This window comes from Gymnoscopelus braueri (genome assembly GCF_963280865.1).
Source record: "Gymnoscopelus braueri genome assembly, chromosome: 13".
Taxonomy (NCBI): domain Eukaryota; kingdom Metazoa; phylum Chordata; class Actinopteri; order Myctophiformes; family Myctophidae; genus Gymnoscopelus; species Gymnoscopelus braueri.
The window spans coordinates 21,668,054-21,686,974 of NC_137615.1; the positions used below are offsets into that span (position 1 = coordinate 21,668,054).

An 18,921-nucleotide genomic window follows, 5' to 3' on the forward strand; every position below is an offset into this window, starting at 1 on the left:
TTTTAGGTATTAAAAAGGTCTGAAAAGTCCTTAAATTGTCACTTCACTGTCATCTGGGGACCCCCCCCCCCCACGTCATGTGGGGGACCCCCAACAAAGTGAGAAAAGAAAATATGGAGATATCATTGATCAAATAAAAAGGTAAACAAACTCTTTCACCAAGGTAATGTTTTCTCTCTCAGTCACCATATGGACTTCAAAGTCAGTCATCAACTCATCATAGAGTTAAAATGTTTTATAAATATATAAATGACAGATTAGAGCTAAATTGAACGAATAAAAGGACAAAAATATTTAAAACAAACAGACGGTTTTTTTTCAATGAATTGAATACACAGGACCCCAATAAAAAGCCATGGTGCTTTCTTGGGTTTTAATCTTATATTATACATTTTAATCCTTTTAGCATCCTTTTGTATAGAACTGTTTTTCTGTGCTTTTGTTTTGCAAACTGTTAATAAAGTATTCAATCAATCAATCAATGAAACGGGGGGATGATTTAGAAAATGTGGACTTGCCCGACTTGCAGAAAATGTTCATCCATGAATGTAAAGTGCGTTCCCAGGCAGTTCTTCTGACGACAAAAGGCATTCGTCGTATGACAGTGTCGCGTACGGGGAAAATAGCAGCTTTACAAGCTCACGACCCTTCGCATCGCCGACACGCCGCGAGATTGTAGATCTGCTATTTTCGCCGCGCGACACCGCTCTGCGAGGGACCAAATAAAATTAAAGGCCCGTTTATCTCATTGGTCAGAAACAGCGTTGCCAGATTTACTAATAGAAATAAGCAACCGGGTCTAGGAAAACAAGCCCAGAAGAAAATATTTTTTTGAAAATAGCCGATCTACAAGCTCACAACGCGTCACGATGACACGATGTGACGCGTTGTGAGCTTGTAGATCTGCTATTTTCAAAAAAATCTTGAAATAAAATGTGGAATATTTGGAATATTTTGTAAACATTCTGCCAACAACACAAATCTGGTACGGGGCTCCCTGGAACAAAACACTTTCAGATGTTAGCGTATATGGACAAAAATATATTAATATATATTAATTTGGGCGTCCATGACATGAACATATTTGAGAACCACTGGTTTAAATAATAATTAAAATATTTGGAAGCAAGCCCAAATAAGCAACTAGACATTAGAAACAAGCCCAAAGAACTACCAATATTTACAAGTGACTTTACAGAAAAACAAGCCCCAAAGTCACTTATAATAAACGGACATGGCAACGCTGGTCAGAAACCCTGCTGACAAAAGTGGGAGGTTCCCGGAAAACCTCACTAACCGGAAGGGAAGGCCAGGGCCCGAGAAGAAGAAGAAGAACAGAGAGGCACCGATGTGTGGTCAGCGAAAACAAGTAAAGTAGTGTAAGTGTTGTTTTAAAAAAAGAAAGAAAAACTATTTACATGTGTGGACGTTGGGAATAAGTGGAATGCCGTATATGTAGCTTAAATCATACTACCAGCGAGCTGTTGTTAATCGTAGAAGAAGTGGTCGGGCAGATTGCCTCAGTTAACATTTTTGGTCAAACCAGCCATCAGGCAAGTCCAGGGATCAAACCGCCCGCATCGACACTCCGTCCAGCGGCCGACCTTTTAAATCCACATAATATCATATAGAGACAAATCATGTATAATAAGACAATAATATAATGTATAAGGGGGGGGGCATTTGGGGCTGACCAACCAACAACAACGGGAACCAAGAACCGCGAGCTCTTTGACAAGTGTTGAACAAAAAAAATGACGTATTTTCGACAGACGTTACGTGTTGTTGTCAACTGTGTAACATAAAGACAAAAGTCGCTGGAGAGAGAACGGTCATTTGTGTCGAGCGAATGGATCGTCGGGTCTCTGGACGTTCTTCTCGGTGTCTCAGCTGTCAAGCAGCTGACGACCTGTACGTCCGTCTGTCTGTCTGTCTGGCCGAGGAAAGGAAAAGTTGGCTAATGACGTTATCTGGCTAACTAACTAAAGCTAATGTCGCTTAGCTTGTAGGAGCTGTTATGTTTTTTTGGGGGGGCAAGTGACACCGTCTTGCCACGGAGTGTATAAATTCGGCTTTCGTCTGGGCTCAATGTTCCAACTCCATGGTTTTGGTTTCGGAGGTTTTTGTTGTCGACAGATAGAAGAACTAAACGTTAGCTAGCTAACGCTAGCTGAACGAGGTGTTTCACATTAGCTGCTGTTAAAAACGGTAACACACCTACGTGAAATGAACGTTGGCGCTATTGTTCCCTATTGATTGGCATGTAGCTTACATTATTATTACAGTTGGTATCATAGTAACTCATGTCGATGACACTAGTGTTACTGTACCCTGCTGGGAAGTAACGTTGGCATAGCATCGGTCCTTCTAAAATGGATCATGCTAGCTAAGGCAACTTGGGAAGAAGTGGTGTAACTGTATAATGTCTTGTTTGCCATAAATTATGAATTGGCATGAGCTGGTTATCTGGTGAGGTTTGCATATGAATTTTGACACAGCCTTTGTCTGTCAACTCTGTCATCTGATCACCAATGTAGCTAATTAGCATTAGCTACTTCTGACAGTCAGTCAGGCAAGTGCAGGGTGCTAACTTGTACTTTATATCCAAGTTCATTTTAAGTCATATTTTGTCCTGGCTTTGAAGAGGTGTGACAAATCAATGCTAAGCAAGCTCGATGTATGGGTACTAGTTTACTATGTGTTTACAGATTTCAATGGACTTGGCCTTGTGCCTCCGAGATTTTAACAGCAAGTGCTCATAGTGTTTGTGTTTATGGTTCCATAAGGGGAACACAGCTTAGACCTTTGAGACACAAGATGGATTTACAATAACTTTCCTAAGCTGCTGTTATGTTTATGGTGTGTGGACCTTGTCCTGCGAGAGTGGTGGTTCATAGCAGGAGTGTCAAATACTAGATGCTAGATTCTACAGGAACCCTCAACAGTTTGTGAGTGTGCTATATCATAACGAAAAGGACTGCTAGTCTAAAGGTGTGTGTGTGTGTGTGTGTGTGTGTGTGTGTGTGTGTGTGTGTGTTAAAACTGGTGGTGGCACCCAGCCTGACTCTTAATCTTCTATCTCCACTCCCTTTATCTTTGCAGCAGAGAAGAGCACAATGTAATTGGAAAAGGGGTATTTTGACTAGTTGTTTTGGTGAATCCAAAAACTAGACTACATCTGGTCCTGGGGTAAAAATTATTATATTCGAACTTTGGGGGAAAATGGAAAGAATTGATGAGTTGTCAATTCTTGGAGAAGAGTCAGTCAATAGTCAGTTTTAATAGTCAGGTATGAAATGACTCAAATCCTGTGCAACTTTTTGACTATTTGGAGGCATATTCTGTAAATCATTCAGATCATGGTGCAAAACTATCATAACTTGTCACACGATCTGAGGTACCATAGGTGAATTTCCACATTTATTACAGATTTTATACTGAAAAGTTTTGCGTTTCCCTCTTTTTAGTGCAGAAGAACAAACCAAGTACTAGTCTGTTTCAATCTCATACACTACTAGAGATCTGCAACCAGTTGTAAGTCCAATTTTCCACACATAATTGATGAGGAAAAGAAAGCACAGGAAGTGCCTGTGACTTGCTATGGGGTTATCTCATGGTGATGCGTAGCCTGTTGTATTTTCCTCAGTTTTATCACCAGTGTCTCGCAACAAGTGTCGCTCCTTCCAAAAGTCACATTTTGTTTGAATTTCTCCTCTTTCACAGAGATGGGACAGGAATTTAAAACGGCATTCTGCTGTAAGTGCTGTTGGACCAGTTTGCCACTCTTAAAGCCTGTTACTTACCAGTCAGCACCACATGGGCCTTTTAAGATCGGCTTTGTACTTGAAGATTTAAAACTCATACTTTGGCTACTTCCTGACCAAGGTGAAATCCTTAAACATGAAAGCCAAGCCCAATTTGCTCAATGCAAATAGATTTATCTGGTAGCTAATTAGTACACGGAGTATGGAGACCAGTGCACACTCCCCACAACCATGAGCAGATAGACAGATGCCAGTAACATCGCCACCTTATTCAGGCCCCCTACCTTTGGAATGAAGAGAGCAGTTCTCAAGTCAACACTTGTTTCTAGGTAACTGGTAGAGTGAGATCTGCTCAGAAGTGTCATGTGTTGCACAGCTAACTACATAACATTGATGACTAATACAAGTTGTCACATTAATATGGCATTGTACTCCATGGACTTGAAATGTTGTAATAGACTTGACACATTTATGGAAAATGTTGTCATAAACCTGGGCCAGGCAAAGCCTTAAGTTATTAAGTGATTCCCCAAAAATATACATAGAGAGTGAAATGTGGTGTGAAAAATGAAATACTGTGATACAAGGGAATCTGAAGTGGGTGGTGTAGTTCTTTGCCTGTGCATAGTTTGAGCGTGTGCTGTATTGAACAACTCTACTTGCTTATATAGGAAATATTGTATGTCCTCAAATACACTATGACATCACACAGACACACCCTGTTCAGGTTTGCTAATTTATGCCTACTGCTCTTAGTCAACCAACTTACCTACTCTTAATAACTTTCTATTGAAGGCCACAAGGAGTCACCTCATTTATATTTGATGCGAGTTAAATCAATATATCCTGTTGGATTGACAATATTGGTAGATTTGTTTGTCACTGTCAGATTCATTGACATTTTGCGGGTCTATCAGTGAGGTGATACGTTAGGCTGTGCATGCATTAACCACTTAAAACTCCATATACGTTGTTGACCGGAGTCCTCCAGGGTTCCTCCTTTTTCCCTCTACACCATATCTCTTCGCCGAAAACAGCCGGTCTACAAATACACAATGCGTTGTGGGTCTGCTATTTTCAACTAATTCTTACCTTGCCCCCAGAATAAGGACACTAGGGTTCAAGTGATAACAGTAACTTGATATTCATTCAAAAACGCAGCAATTCATTCAGTAGATAATAGTATAGCATTGTTAAAATGTAAAGTTTGGTTTTTACTGATCGTAGATGTATTGGGACAATATTTGCACTTGGTTTAACATTAACACATTGATTGCCAAGATCAAGTTAACTTGATCTTTCAAATCCATCACTTGATTGCCGAGATCAAGTTAACTTGATCTTTCAATTTATTTTTATTTGACCCAAAGACCAAGGAGATATGATTTTTCGAAGATCTAGACTCCTATCCACTTCCTTGTTAACTTAAAACTTAAAAATTCTGTATCTCGGCTCCTGAGTACTTTTTTTTTCTCAATGAAAAATCTCTGGCATAAAACTGCAAAAAATCTGAAATAATTCTGGCAGGCAATGTGTTAATATCCAAATTCATTATTATTATTATAAAAAAAATTCTTTAAAACACCAGTCGAACCCTTATTACATATTGACTATGAATAATGGACTCTGGTCCCTGAATCAATGGTCCCTGAATCAATGTTTGCTTGAGATTTTGAATCTTTTCCCATAATGTTCTATTATTCTTTCTATATGAAGGCAGCTCTGCTTGTGACAATTTGAGGAGGGCGTTAATTCTCTCTTATTTCTATATTTGTATTTTATCTGCAGCATATACAGCCTTAAATTCATCACATCTTGCCAAGTGCTTACAGTAGATATTATGCTGAAAACAGAGCTCACACGATGCCACTATGAATATTTCAGTCTACCCCTGCTTTTGGCTCCTTGATCTTGCCTCTTCCTCCCCCTTTCAGTGACTGAGCCATGTCCTCCTCTGTCTCTCTGACCCACTTCCCTGTGTAGGGCTCTAGAGCCCATTAGGATACCATTAAGCATCCGTCACAGGCTGCTTGAGATGCATGCAGGCCTGTCTCTCTCTGTGTCAGAGGGAACCCTCGCCTGCTGACTGTAGTAAGCGTCTGCTTTATTTTTTCCACACTACTGATGGAGGGACTTGGCTCTTGGCCTACGCTTGCATTCTTGCCATTGGCTGAGGAGCACTAGTAGACACTTATCAGCAGCCAGTGATGTAGTAATCATCTGTGTGGACTGTGTCTATGCCAGGCTTTCTGCTAGCCATTTAATTGTCCGGCCAACGTGGCCGATAAGATTGTAATTTAGCGGCCCAATGTAAAATGGAATGGTCATAATTAATACCCATGCGTGTGTAATGCAGATACGTGTACGTGTATGTGTGCATCAAAATACATGTTTAAAAACAAAGCTAAGAAATTAAGAAGCATGTTGCTGGCTTTCTATCGCCTTCAACCTTTACATACATAATCAGCTTTTACCATTTTGAGCAACATTGCAACAAATTGATGACATGCCGGGTTGTTATTTTGTGGCATACAATTTTGGAATGCGATACGAGTGCATCTGAATGAGACTGCTTCGATTTATCGCAGAGCTGCTCCTTCATTGCTTTTCCCTGTTGCATTAAATGCTGTGACGTAATGTGATCAGCCCATTGCTGTGATCACTTATTGATCCCCGTTTGATGATCGCACCATTTGTAAATCCATGGGTCTTCACAGATTTCTATGCACAAATGTTTTTCTACACTTTTCTACTGGAGTTCAGTAGGGGCACAACTGGGGCACAACTAAAGCCATAAAAGTGAACATCCTGACAATTTTACACTAAAGGCAAATCTCCTAGGCCACAAGGCTAGCAGTACTGTTTGATGACAGAAAAGTGCCACAGTGTTGTTCAGGTCTTTTTGGCTAAAACAAGTTAGATTTGTATTACACGTTGATTGTATTATTATTATCATTATTATCAATTATTATTATTATTATTAATAATAATAATTTGTCCAACTGTCCATTGTATTTTTTCCCTAAACGATCTCTATTCAACTAAGAAAATCCCTGGGTAGTATCTACCCTATGTAAATTAGGAATTAACAGGAAAGCTTATTATAAAGTCCTATATAAAATCAGTTGTCTCTCCTTCCATGTTTGCTTCCTCCATACATAGAATGTTGTCTGCTCTGCTTTCGCATTCAGAAAAGCAGTTTGTTGACCCGGTAAATAGAATAGCTTTATTTGCTCTTCATTTCTGCCTCCATGGTGGTGTGTGAAAAACTATATCAGCATTCCCTCTGAACCGTGCGTGTGTGTGTTTGCCTGTCTCTCTGTATAGTCCAAGCCTTCAGCCAGGCCATCGGTGCTTCACAGACCATCGGTGCTTCACTGAGTAGCCACTCTTTCAGAGTGGTTACTGTCTCTCAAAAATATATATATAATATATATATGTATTGCTTTTTTTAAAGATTATTTGCTGTATTTCGATAACGGCAGTGAGAAAAGCGGACAGAGAGCAGGGCAGTGACACAACAAATAGTACAGCCGGCCCGGGGTTGAACCTGGACATGCTGAAGAAGGCATTTTGCGCTCATGTGGTAGGCCGCGGCCAACTAGTCTAACTAGGCTAACTAGTCGGCCATCAGGTCACTCCAAGATTATATTTTCTAATGTTTACCACTACACTAAACAGAAAAATACAGAGCAGAGAATTACGAAATAGTCACTCTGAAATTACTAATATTATAATATACTAACTAAACGTTGTTAATGTTAATAAATCAAGTCTAAATTACTATACATTTTTGCCCAAAGTAGACGCTGACATTTAGCATTTTTTTTGTAATTTCAAACATGGCTTTGCTCTCCTGTCACATGCTAAAGATTAGGCCCAGCCCAGCCATGGGGCTGAGATAAAGCCCAGAGCGAGACAACTCAGGTCTGAATGTCTCTGACCTAGCCTGAATGTAATGACATCTTTACTCTGACTCTCATTCTCTGTAATTTCCTCCTTGCGAATAGCTGATGTTATACATAAGTTATACTCCGTTGTACAACAAAGTGTAGATCAAGTGTAATGACACCTGTTTTATACTTACGATGTTACTTCTAGTCCCTTACATAGATTAATATATTGTCTCTGTGCCATGATCTGCCATCGGCCTGCATTTTATTTTCCCAGTGAAAATGTTGAGGCAACTAATGTGTTCTGCAATCTTCACTTCCTGATATGAACTGAGCCGGGTTTCCTGTCTCTCTGACCAAGCAGAAGCTGATGGACCTCATGTGCATCACTCAACTGAAATAGAGTTGGGCAAGATTTACCAGCCCTCCTCCCAGCTATCCCTGTCACCTTTTCGTCTTATGTATATTGATCATCTATATTGTATACATGTAGGCAGCATGTAGTTTTATTTCTGAAAAGCAGAAGTCATTAGAGAATTTGTATGGAATGCAGAATGTGATTTCATTATCAAAACAAACTTATTACAAACGTGTGTGTATATGAATCACGTTTTCCCTCCTCACCCACGATAAAAACATTCACGCTGCTGGTTCTCTTTCCCTGGAGAAGGAAGTGTAGAGCTGGCCATGAGGCAGGTAGATGCCAACTATAAATGAAAAGATCATTCTCTTGTTCCTGACCTTTTGTTGATGGTGATTGAGAAACCAGCATGACAGAATCTTACTCTGCTACCGTCTGGGTGTAAAGGTCCCAGGCTAGCAGCCTAATCCTGGTGATGTGCTGTGCTGTTTTAACCACCCTCTGTGTGGTTGTGAGTAGAGCATCTTCCTTGCCGAGCGGTTTGCCATTGTCTAATATTCCCAAATATAAGATGCACATATTTACGACGTGGCTCTGTAGGAGGCGAGTCTCTGGGTTTGTCCAGGGCTAATATCGCTAACCTTGATCTCACAAGATGGATATTTATTTTTTGTCTATCACCACATAACCATACCATTGGATGGTGACTAGAGGACAAGGTTTCAATAATACTGCATGCTGTTTCAAACAAGCGGAGGCTTTTAGCTGCAACACTTTGCCAAAGTAAACAATGATTAAATGATAACTCCATCTTATCTTCTGTACTCAACCCTTGTGCATTGCAATGTAGGTTTCTAAGTCATTACCATTGCATGAGATGAAATGTTTATCTGTTTCAGCCACCATGCTTAGAAAAAGAGATATTTGTAGGCTAATATGATAGCTCAGGGTTTGTCGGTCACATACTGATTTTAATTATCATATTGTGCTCTACTCTTTTGGTATTGGATTCCTTGTAAGAAGGAATGAGGAACTACTTTTGAAGGTTTGTCTGGTTTCTGGATTACCAGCTAGACCTAATCGTGACTCATGAGTTGGGTTTTGACTGAGGTTGTGATAGTCAATTAGTCATCAGATAAAAAAGCACCGGATGAATTGATATAGCGGCACTCCAAAAGATAAAACGCAATACTTAAGCTTTTTGGCATAGAGCCTTCATCTCTATGCTGAAACTCAGTAGTTGGCAATCTTTAATAGTTAATTATGACACTTGTTGATCCCATGAACACCACTCAAATGGCCTACATTCATAATATTACCATCTGATGAAGATGCACACTGGATAAAATCTCTGTCCATTCCCAATGCAGGACAGCAGATAGAATAGTTAGGATATGTTTATTGTTCATGCAAAGGACGCATTTCCTCCTCTGATATTGGATAGCATCTTTACTGCATTCCAGCATTCATTTGATGTTACTGCTTAAACTTTGGGATTTTTTTTTCTTATTAACACATGAGAGCAATTCTTTACTCACTCACACAATTTAAGCTGATACACATCCATCATATGAGGGACTCACTTGCCAAATTTAACATGTAGAAGCTGACAAGACGTTGCGATGTGAAGCCTTGTCAGCTTATAGATCTGTTCTTTTTCATGAGCGGCACTTACTATGGAGTATAATTAGGTTTTATTAAACCCCTCCTTTTGAATGGTGTTGATTAGCCCATTTAGACCTGAGGCCGATTCTAAATAACGCCTTCTAAATCCTGTTTTCTGAAAAACGTTTAAATATTACAAAAACAATATGTTGCTATATACTCTACATACCAACAACAACCCCAAAAGGGGTTCCCGTCTTGAAAGGTATAGTTACAAATAGGGCCCTAAATGTGTTAGAGCCATATCTTTATCCAAAGTGATGGGTGATGGCTTTTAATCTCTTTATGCCTTTAAGAACTTGATGCATATATGTACATTTGCGTTATTAAGGCTTGTGTGGTCTGGCAGCTCGGGTATTGTGATGTATTTTTTTGTGCTATAGTTCATTGCTAAATCATTTTGGAATTCATGGTGACGTTAGAGGTGCTTTAGGGTGTTGTAGAGTGTTACCTTGTGGTACTGTGATGATGCCAAAGCACTGCTTGCAAATTATAAATCCACACACGTATGTGCTCCTTTTTTAAGCACATCCTCGGCAGAGATTTTTCTCATTGTCACTAATTTCTTTAGATTGAAAACTTTAAGAGCGCATGACAGAGCGTATAACACAGAGTAGGATAAGCTAATCTGTTTATGAGGCCCAATGTTAGAATGCTGAGCACAGTACTTATTCATGTACTCTTTCTTCCAGCTTTCATCGGTGAGGCATCTGGTTTGCAGCCTGGACCATACCTGGCCTTGCCTAGCTCAACCAGCCAGGCTTTGTCAGCCCCTGTACTAAGCCTTAGCCTAGAGTCAACTGGACTTCCATTCTCTTCCTCCAGTGAAGCTCTAAGCACAGCACTATGGCAGGGCGAGGAGGACAGGCACGGACCAACGGCACAGCAGCAAGCAACAAGATCTGCCAGTTCAAGCTAGTGCTGTTGGGAGAGTCGGCAGTAGGCAAGTCAAGCTTGGTGCTGCGCTTCGTCAAGGGCCAGTTCCATGAGTACCAGGAGAGCACCATCGGAGGTGAGCGCCTTCCCAATTTATTGTGCCGTCTTCCTGCCAATGCTGTCTCTGCTCTCTGTTAATGCATTTTCTTTTGCCTCTTTAACATCATCTCTCAATTTCTAAGCAAAATCAGGAAAGAACACTGCGTGAGTGATGGTTGCATTAAAGCAGAATAACCAGTGCCTTTGATGGAAGCAGAGTGGCAACTAGCAGCTCAGAAGCTTAATCATGTGTATAGATAGAGGCCAAGATGGGCCCTTTTGCCTGACTCTGAGTCAAATGTTTTATTTTTGGATGGTATTAATTGTATCATTTTTTATTGAAATATTATCAAATATACAGTAAAGATGGACATGTATAGTATTATTCCCATATATATTCAATTTAAGAAGTGTTCCGCTCTCCAACCAACCCCATGAATGGGTTTGTCTCCAATCATTCAGCGTTGCATCTTCTGACATTCTGAATCCATCTTGTCATGAAAAGTGCTGCATCCCCCAGCCCCAGTTCAGTTACAGTTGGGGATGAAAATTGATCATTTTATTGATGCCACCAATGCCATTAGCATTATTGATTCCTGATCCATTTTCAGTGTGAGAAAAAGAGTAGGCCTATCAGTGTGAGAAAAAGAGTAGGCCTACACAGGTTTTGAAATAGTGTTTTAATGCCATTGTAGGCCTACACAGGTTTTGAAATAGTGTTTTAATGCCATTAAATTGCATCCTTCCTAACTTTGTTTCTCAAATAAACAACTGTTCTAATGAGATTGAATTGGGCTAAACAACTGAACACTGATTAACTGCATTCATTTAATGAAAACATGTCAAATATGTGTTTTTCTTGATGAAATCATGTGTTTCAGTTGAATTTAAACAGGTCCCATGTTATGCACATAGGGTGTGGTAACATCATGGGAATAATACATTTTATGTTGCTGGGGTGAGTGCCCTTTAGTAGTGTATGTGCATGGCCCTATGTTATCATAATTGATGCTGCAGAACAAAGTTTTGGTCCGATTGGCATAAACAAGAATATATTTTTTCACAAAAGAATCTGGAAAATAAAATGACCGTGCAAGTTTAGATTGTTATTAGTAAGTTACCTTTTGAAGGCAGTGGTGAATGAGGTTATTTCAAACAGGAAGGAAGGCGACAACAATGGGGGTTTCCTGGACCTGGTGTATACCAGTGAAACTTGTATGCCTAGGTGGTGACGGCCAAAGAAATTTCCCTTTTCACCCGAAAAGGAAGTATTCTCTATAATCATCCCGTTCTGGCAAAAGTAGCCTTATGTTGGGGGGAACTAAGTTCTATAGTGACTAGTTCAAAGGGTGTGGAGAGCTGGTAGCAGAATGTCCAGGGCTCCGCTGATCAGGGCGGTATCCTCGAATGGGGGGTCTTCGCAAGGAGTTGGGTTATCCTCTGCGAGGGGGCCTTAGTAACCTATGTCGGTATTGAGTCTTATTATTATCGGCAATTTGTTTGTAGTTCATATCCATGGGGAGTTAAATTAATAACATTTGTGCAAAGTGCCTACAACTACAAAGTCAGCAATGCTACAGGGCAATTCGTGTTGCCAATGCCAAATCAGTCATGGCCTCAAAGCTGGCGGCAGACCCAGGCATTGATTAGCATTAGCCCTTTCCTTTTCCCTGATATTTCCCACTGATATCCCAAAAGGCTGGTGGTCTTTCCAAGAATGTGTCCCTAGTTAACTTACCTGGTTAAAATGAGCCTAATTTATGCTCCATTTCATCAAAAATAGCAGACCTAAAAACCTTTGTGGTCCGTTTTGAACAAAATGCCTCAGATGAGGAACGCAGCGTGCGATTGCCGTGAAACTTTGCACGCACATTGCCACTAGGTCAAGGAAGAAATGCCACCCTACATTTTTCAAATTAGCCTTATGGTGGCACTATAACCGATTCGTGTTTTTACCTATAACTGGACTGATCAGCGTGAAACTTTGCACTCACACTCCCTAGAGGCCAAGGAAAAACCTTTGCCCTGCATTTTTCACATATGCCTTTTATAGCACCACCAGGAAGTGGATTTTTGCAAAACACATTTCTTGATATTACTCTTACAGATTTTGTCCAAACATCACGCAAATCGGTACACAATACACATTATCTCTATAGTCATGCGATCTAGACGGATCTGTCCGATTTATCATAATCCATCCTGATTGGCTAAGATTGGCATGTAAAGTTTGCAGGAGTAGATTGTTTTGAACAAAATGCCTCAAATCATAAACGCAGCATCCGATTGCAGTGAAACGTTGCACGCACATTCTCACTAGGCGAGGAAGACATACCACCCTTTAAACATTGTCCTGTTATAGCGCCACCAGTAGGCTGATTTTCGCTTAACATTTTTTTTTTATGTTACTCCCACAGATTTTGTCGAAAAATCACATTACCTGCTGTTTTTATAGAAGTAATAGAACATCCTGTCTTTTTTATTTTCAACTACCATTTTCTCTCTCTCTAGAATCCCATATCATACAATCTTTGAATAATAGTGGTGTGAGGATGTGGGGCAGGATGCTTGGTGCTTACACTAGCCAAAGACTTGAAACAAGTCAGCATTTCTTTCCTCTAGTTAACTTGTGGTCAGCTGCCTGCTCGGTCAAAGGTCACAAAGCTCTAAAGTATGTACAATGAGCTCACATTTTCCTCTATCATGTGACACAGCAGGCTGAATAAGCATGTAGTGTCTGCAGTGGAGTGGTCTCGCCTGTCTCTTATGCAATCTGTTTTCATTCTCGGCCTGATTTTCATGGGCTTCTTTTTTTAATGGGGTGGGGGGGTGTTCACATAACATTTTCATACACTCCACAAACTGATTTGATCTGGTGCTGTTTGTCTGCCCAGAAAGGTTTAGAAGTGACACATTTGTTTACGCTACAAACAGGGTGTAGCTGATTGTCAGCTACACATTTTCCTCCAAAACACTTATTATTATTTTCATCACATACAAAGGTAAATTCACTCATAGGGATATTGGCTTTGACACATTTTTACAGGTTTTTCTTTTTGGTGTTACAAACATTGTGAGTAAATTGTGTATTAAACCATATTGATGGTTCTGGGGTAAAGTAGCTAAGTAGATAATAAAATGTATATATGTCTTGGAGTCTTATGAGTGAATCACCCAATTACTCCTATCTGGAATAGGCTATGCCTTCTCAAAGTGATACTCCACAAATTCCATTGCCAGTGGGAACACTGGCCGTGTTTCCTTTCTCTGGCTTAGGTCTGTTCTGTTTTTTGTTTTTGTCATGTCTGTATCTGCAATTATCTTGTTTACATATTACATTGACTCTTCTTCCCCTTTCCAGCCTGGAGGACTCATCTATGATCTAGCTTTTTAAATTCAAAAGGTTAAATTACAAATGGCAATCATGTCATTTAAAAGTGCTGTAAGTGATTTGTTTGTTTAAAACAAAAGGTTTGATTGATTGAATACTTTATTAACATGATTATTAACAGTACAGGTAGTAGTCAAATGGTATGTTAACTCATTCACTGCCTGAATTATTTCTGGCCGCGTTTGCCCACTGCCAGAGATTTTTTAATTGAAAAAAAAAAGTACTCAGGAGCCGAGATACAGAATTTTTAAGTTAACAAGGAAGTGGATGGGAGTCTAGATCTTCAAAAAAATCATATCTCCTTGGTCTTTGGGTCAAATTAAAAATAAATAAATAGATTAAATAATAAACGAGAAATTTTGTTTTAGTCGTTCTAGGCAGACAGGGCTTATGGGACAGAAGTCGTTTTAGTCGTTCTAGGCAGGGAATGAGTTAAAAGGATAACGCAGGGGCTTGTTTCCATTGTGGTCCATTGTACACAATTCACCAGGTTAAAGCTCTATATTTTGATAGCAATCATTGCTATAGAGTGTGTGTGTTCAGTAACGGGGGTCTCCCCATCTCTTTTATCAAAAGAAAATACATTGAATGGTGGGTCGTCAATTTCATTCAATCAGGAATTGGAACCCATTTATCAGCTTCAATTTGATATAGTTCCAAATGTTTTATCACTTCCAATTTCATGTGTGTTTGTGTTATCCTGACCTGAAAATGTATTTAGTCTTTACTAAAGAGCTGTAGAGATTTGTCAGGTAGACAAAAGTACCCGGAAAAAAAAATACGATTGTGTGGGCATTGCATTGCTATGGGTGACTTGGTGGAAATCGGTAGAACATCTCTTGCTACTCCTCTTCTTAGCTCTCGTGCCCTGTGTTTCTGCCCTGGTTCTTCTCTCTTATATGAATCACCATCAACAGAATTTTCTCCTGGTCCAGATCCTTGTGCACCTTACTTTCAGTAGTTTCTAATATTGGTAGGGAAATCGATAATTACTGACTGTAGTTGCACTTTCACTTGTAAATCAGTTTGCATTACAGGAGCAGCTACCGTAAATGCCTGAAACATAACATTTGTGAGACTAGACTGCATTGCATTTTAAACTCTGTGTTTTTGTATTGTCTTTTTCTGCAGCTGCCTTCCTCACGCAGACGGTATGTTTGGATGACACAACAGTTAAGTTTGAGATCTGGGACACAGCAGGACAGGAGCGGTATCACAGCCTGGCTCCCATGTACTACAGAGGAGCCCAGGCTGCAATTGTGGTCTACGACATTACCAACACAGTAAGTTACCTGGCATGTAGCATATTGACCAACACAGTGGTTTTCAAACATTTTCATGTCAAGGGCACCTAAATTGATATTTATTTGGACGCCCGTCTGAAATGTTTTTAGAGACCCCATAAGAGAATATTTGTTAGAAATTGTAAAATATATTCCAAATTGTGAGCAATTTGTTATTCAAAAAGACAGATTTTCAAGCTCACAATGCGACGCCATATATTCACTCATTTTGCTGGGGACCCCCTAGAACCCCCCCCCAAAGGACACCTGGGGTCCCCGGACCCCACTTTGAGAACCACTGGACTAGCGTACTTAAAGAACCGCTGTCAGCTGTGAATGTACCCTTGGTTTTCAGCTTGGGTTGATGATTACAGAATAATACAGAGAGCAAAGGACCTTTGCTCATGTAATTGTGACAAAAGTTAAATGTGAAACTACAAAGTTTTATGATTATGCGTATTGAGTGTTTTGTGTTGTGCTTTTTGTCCATTTTTTTTAGGATACATTCACACGTGCAAAGAACTGGGTGAAGGAGCTCCAGCGACAAGCCAGTCCTAATATTGTCATTGCATTGGCAGGGAACAAAGCAGACTTGGCCAACAAAAGAGCTGTAGATTTCCAGGTACATAAACCGTACCACGTACAGTATTTGCTATCTAATTAGAATGTTCATTACACTGTAGTTGTTTTGGGAGAAGCCTATTAACAGGCAATACTAATGCTACTGAAGCATAGGCCATTTTCTTTAATGAAATTCTTAGACAATAAGGTCTTCAAATTGCCTGATATCGGTTTCCAAATGTATCTGCATCCTCATTGTTTTAGGAAGCACAATCGTACGCAGATGACAACAGTTTGCTCTTCATGGAGACCTCAGCCAAGACTGCTATGAATGTCAATGAGATTTTTATGGCCATAGGTAAGAGCCTTCCATTAATGTCAGACATTGATCCATCATGTTATATTTCTATCGTACATTGATCCATCATGTATTTCGAAAGTACATAAATGTTAATTTTTCATACATCTCCTACCTGGTCTTTGCTCTTAAAATAGCCAAGAAGCTTCCGAAGAATGAGCCCCCTGCAAGTAGTTCTGGCGGACGTGCCAGAGGCGGCGTGGACCTGCAGGAAGCCGCACCACAGGGTCGAAGTAGCCAGTGCTGTGGGGGTGGAAACTAATTAAAGTACTGAGTCAATTGATCCAAGTGACCTACAGTATCAACCAACCTGACCAGATATCAACCAGCTGACAAACGCATCCCATTGGTCAAACCAATCCATGGACAGACCAGCTACTCTACACACCTGGCACCTACCAACCAACCAACCAACCGTCTGGCAGACCAGTACTATTGGCCAGTAGACTGCCAGACACAACTGATGAACCGATCGACAAACAAAAGAAATAGACCACTAATTTACAGAATGAAGTTTAAAAACCCCCACCCCAAGACATACCAACTCAAGATCTCTCGATTTGACAATGGACATTTGACAACAACCACCAAAAAAAGGCCCTACTGATGGAAGGAGAAAAAAATATCAATCAGTACCAATCGCACTTAATGGAGCAATCTGCTCATCTTTGGTTCTCTGTATTTCTGTAAAGGAAAAAAATAATCAAATCAAACGCATCTGGAGGGAATTAAAAAAAGAATTAAACAGGCTTGTTGGCCCTTCTTTCCTACTTACTGTTTTTCTATGTACCATAAATTACTCCAGTATTTTGATCATAAAGCTGATGTCACTGTTAGTTTGGTGGAAGGTGCATGCAGCGTTCCTTCACTTTTCCTTCTTGTTCCCCATCGGCTTCCTGGAAGAAGTGAAGAGCGAGGGTTCCAAAAAGGAGAGAGGGGCTGGACAGCTATTTCCTTCTAGATAGCGGCTGTATAGATGAACTGATTTATTACATTGTTATCACTATTGTTATTACTTTGACTTTTTTGACAAGTTATTCAGTATGATTTCAAAGCATAGGGACACCTAAGGCTTTATAATTAATCCAACAATATACAGTAAATAGTGCATTATTAACATTGTCACCAATAAGTCAATTTAGCATTAATGTAATGTTCTTTGAATCATCCATGTACAATGACAAATGCGTAAAGCAAGATTTGTATTCTTGACCAAAATCACAAATGTGTATTGAAAACATGTTGCTGTCTTTGTATTATCCTTTTTTGCAAACTTGTAACCAATCAATAGTTATTGTCCGTACAATATCTTCCCAATCTCTACATGATGTTTCCTCATCCTCAGTTATTTTTTTTTGTCTTCCGATTCTGTTTTTCTTTCCCCCCCCTCTGATCTATGGTATTAAGTGCACTGGCTCTGTCTTGTCATCTTTGTGAATTCAGATGTTATCTCAAACTACCTTTTTATGCTTACTTTTTTTTTTCTCTTATTTTTACTTTTCATATCAGGGAGGGATCGCTTTGACCAGTGTTGTCATCCTCTGTTATGACATCAACAACTAGCACAACAGTACCTTCACAGCAGCCACTGCTGTGAGGACGGGGGCCGGGGATATGGGGGAGGGTGGGGTCATGTGGTATAAAATGCAAAAAAAGAAAAGAAAAAATAAATTGTAATTTTACCAATAAACAAGGGGAAGGTATTGGCTGCTGCTTGCAAGTCTGGTCATTTAACTTTACTCAAATATTGGCATAAAATATTGTCAATGTGCTTGACAGCTGATTCATATACTCTGTGTGTGTGTGTGTGTGTGTGTGTGTTTTGAGTGATCATAACATCGACATTATACCGGTATTGTCACCCTCAGGCCAAAATATCATCTTTTCACACAAGATATCCCAGGATGAAGCCTAATGATTTTGTTGACGCAATGGCTTTCTTCTAGGCCAATTTCCATTTGGATGTAATATTGTTAAGAGTCCCACAGAGATTGGATTTAACAGAAAATCGCTTCTCATTGCATCAGCCTCAATATCTTTATAATTTTAAACCAACCAAGAGATGTCATGAACGTGTTTGATCTGTGAATCAAAGTTGATGGCTGGTGCCAATGCATATTTGTCTCATTGGACTGGCTATGTTCCATAAATTCCTTCTCCAGTTTCTTTCCCATCCTAGAGGATTTAGAAGGCCAGGCACCCTTTAACACGTGACAGTCTGTGGTCTCACTTTGTTGGGCACTGAAATTAACACATTGTATAACTGGGTTTGCAGCTCTGTAGACTTGAAATCCATTAGTGGTTTAGGTTTTTAAACAGCTAAAATGCCAGGTATGTCCAGGGACATGTAACTACAGAGAGGCCCTAAATATGCAGCCAAAATGCTAAAACAAACCCATCAAGCTTGCTTGGCTGCACTGGCTCTATTATAGAAATTAGATATGGGCCAGCACAATGGTCAATACAATTCCCCATCAGTCTGAGTTAGATGCATTTATCGGGTCTTGCCAACAGTACACTACCTACAGTGGTTCTCACTAATTTCCATGTAGCCTATTAGGTTAGGACAGGGTTTTCATATAGGTCTAGATTAGATTTAGAAGAGCATTAGCGTGATAGTCACAGTGGAAAGAGGGAAGCTATGATCTCTCCCTGACCTGGCCTGTCTGG

At 39.9% G+C, this 18,921-nt stretch overlaps 1 protein-coding gene across 3 annotated transcripts in view; it reads left to right on the plus strand.

The window, feature by feature from the left end:
• The first annotated feature begins 1,263 nt into the window (after positions 1 to 1,263).
• The window catches only part of rab5c (RAB5C, member RAS oncogene family), a 202,375-nt gene continuing 184,717 nt past the window's right edge, over positions 1,264 to 18,921 (plus strand). Inside the window, exons 1-6 of one of the 3 annotated variants that reach the window (XM_080445980.1) lie at positions 1,264 to 1,379; positions 10,376 to 10,695; positions 15,181 to 15,332; positions 15,832 to 15,954; positions 16,158 to 16,251; positions 16,389 to 17,563. In XM_080445980.1, coding sequence (XP_080302106.1) covers positions 10,530 to 10,695; positions 15,181 to 15,332; positions 15,832 to 15,954; positions 16,158 to 16,251; positions 16,389 to 16,513 — 660 coding nt within the window. In that variant the 5' untranslated portion in view covers positions 1,264 to 1,379; positions 10,376 to 10,529 and the 3' untranslated portion in view covers positions 16,514 to 17,563. Of the gene's footprint in view, positions 1,380 to 10,375; positions 10,696 to 15,180; positions 15,333 to 15,831; positions 15,955 to 16,157; positions 16,322 to 16,388; positions 17,564 to 18,921 lie in introns of those variants that run through there. The other 2 variants (XM_080445981.1, XM_080445982.1) reach the window with 2 other exon arrangements.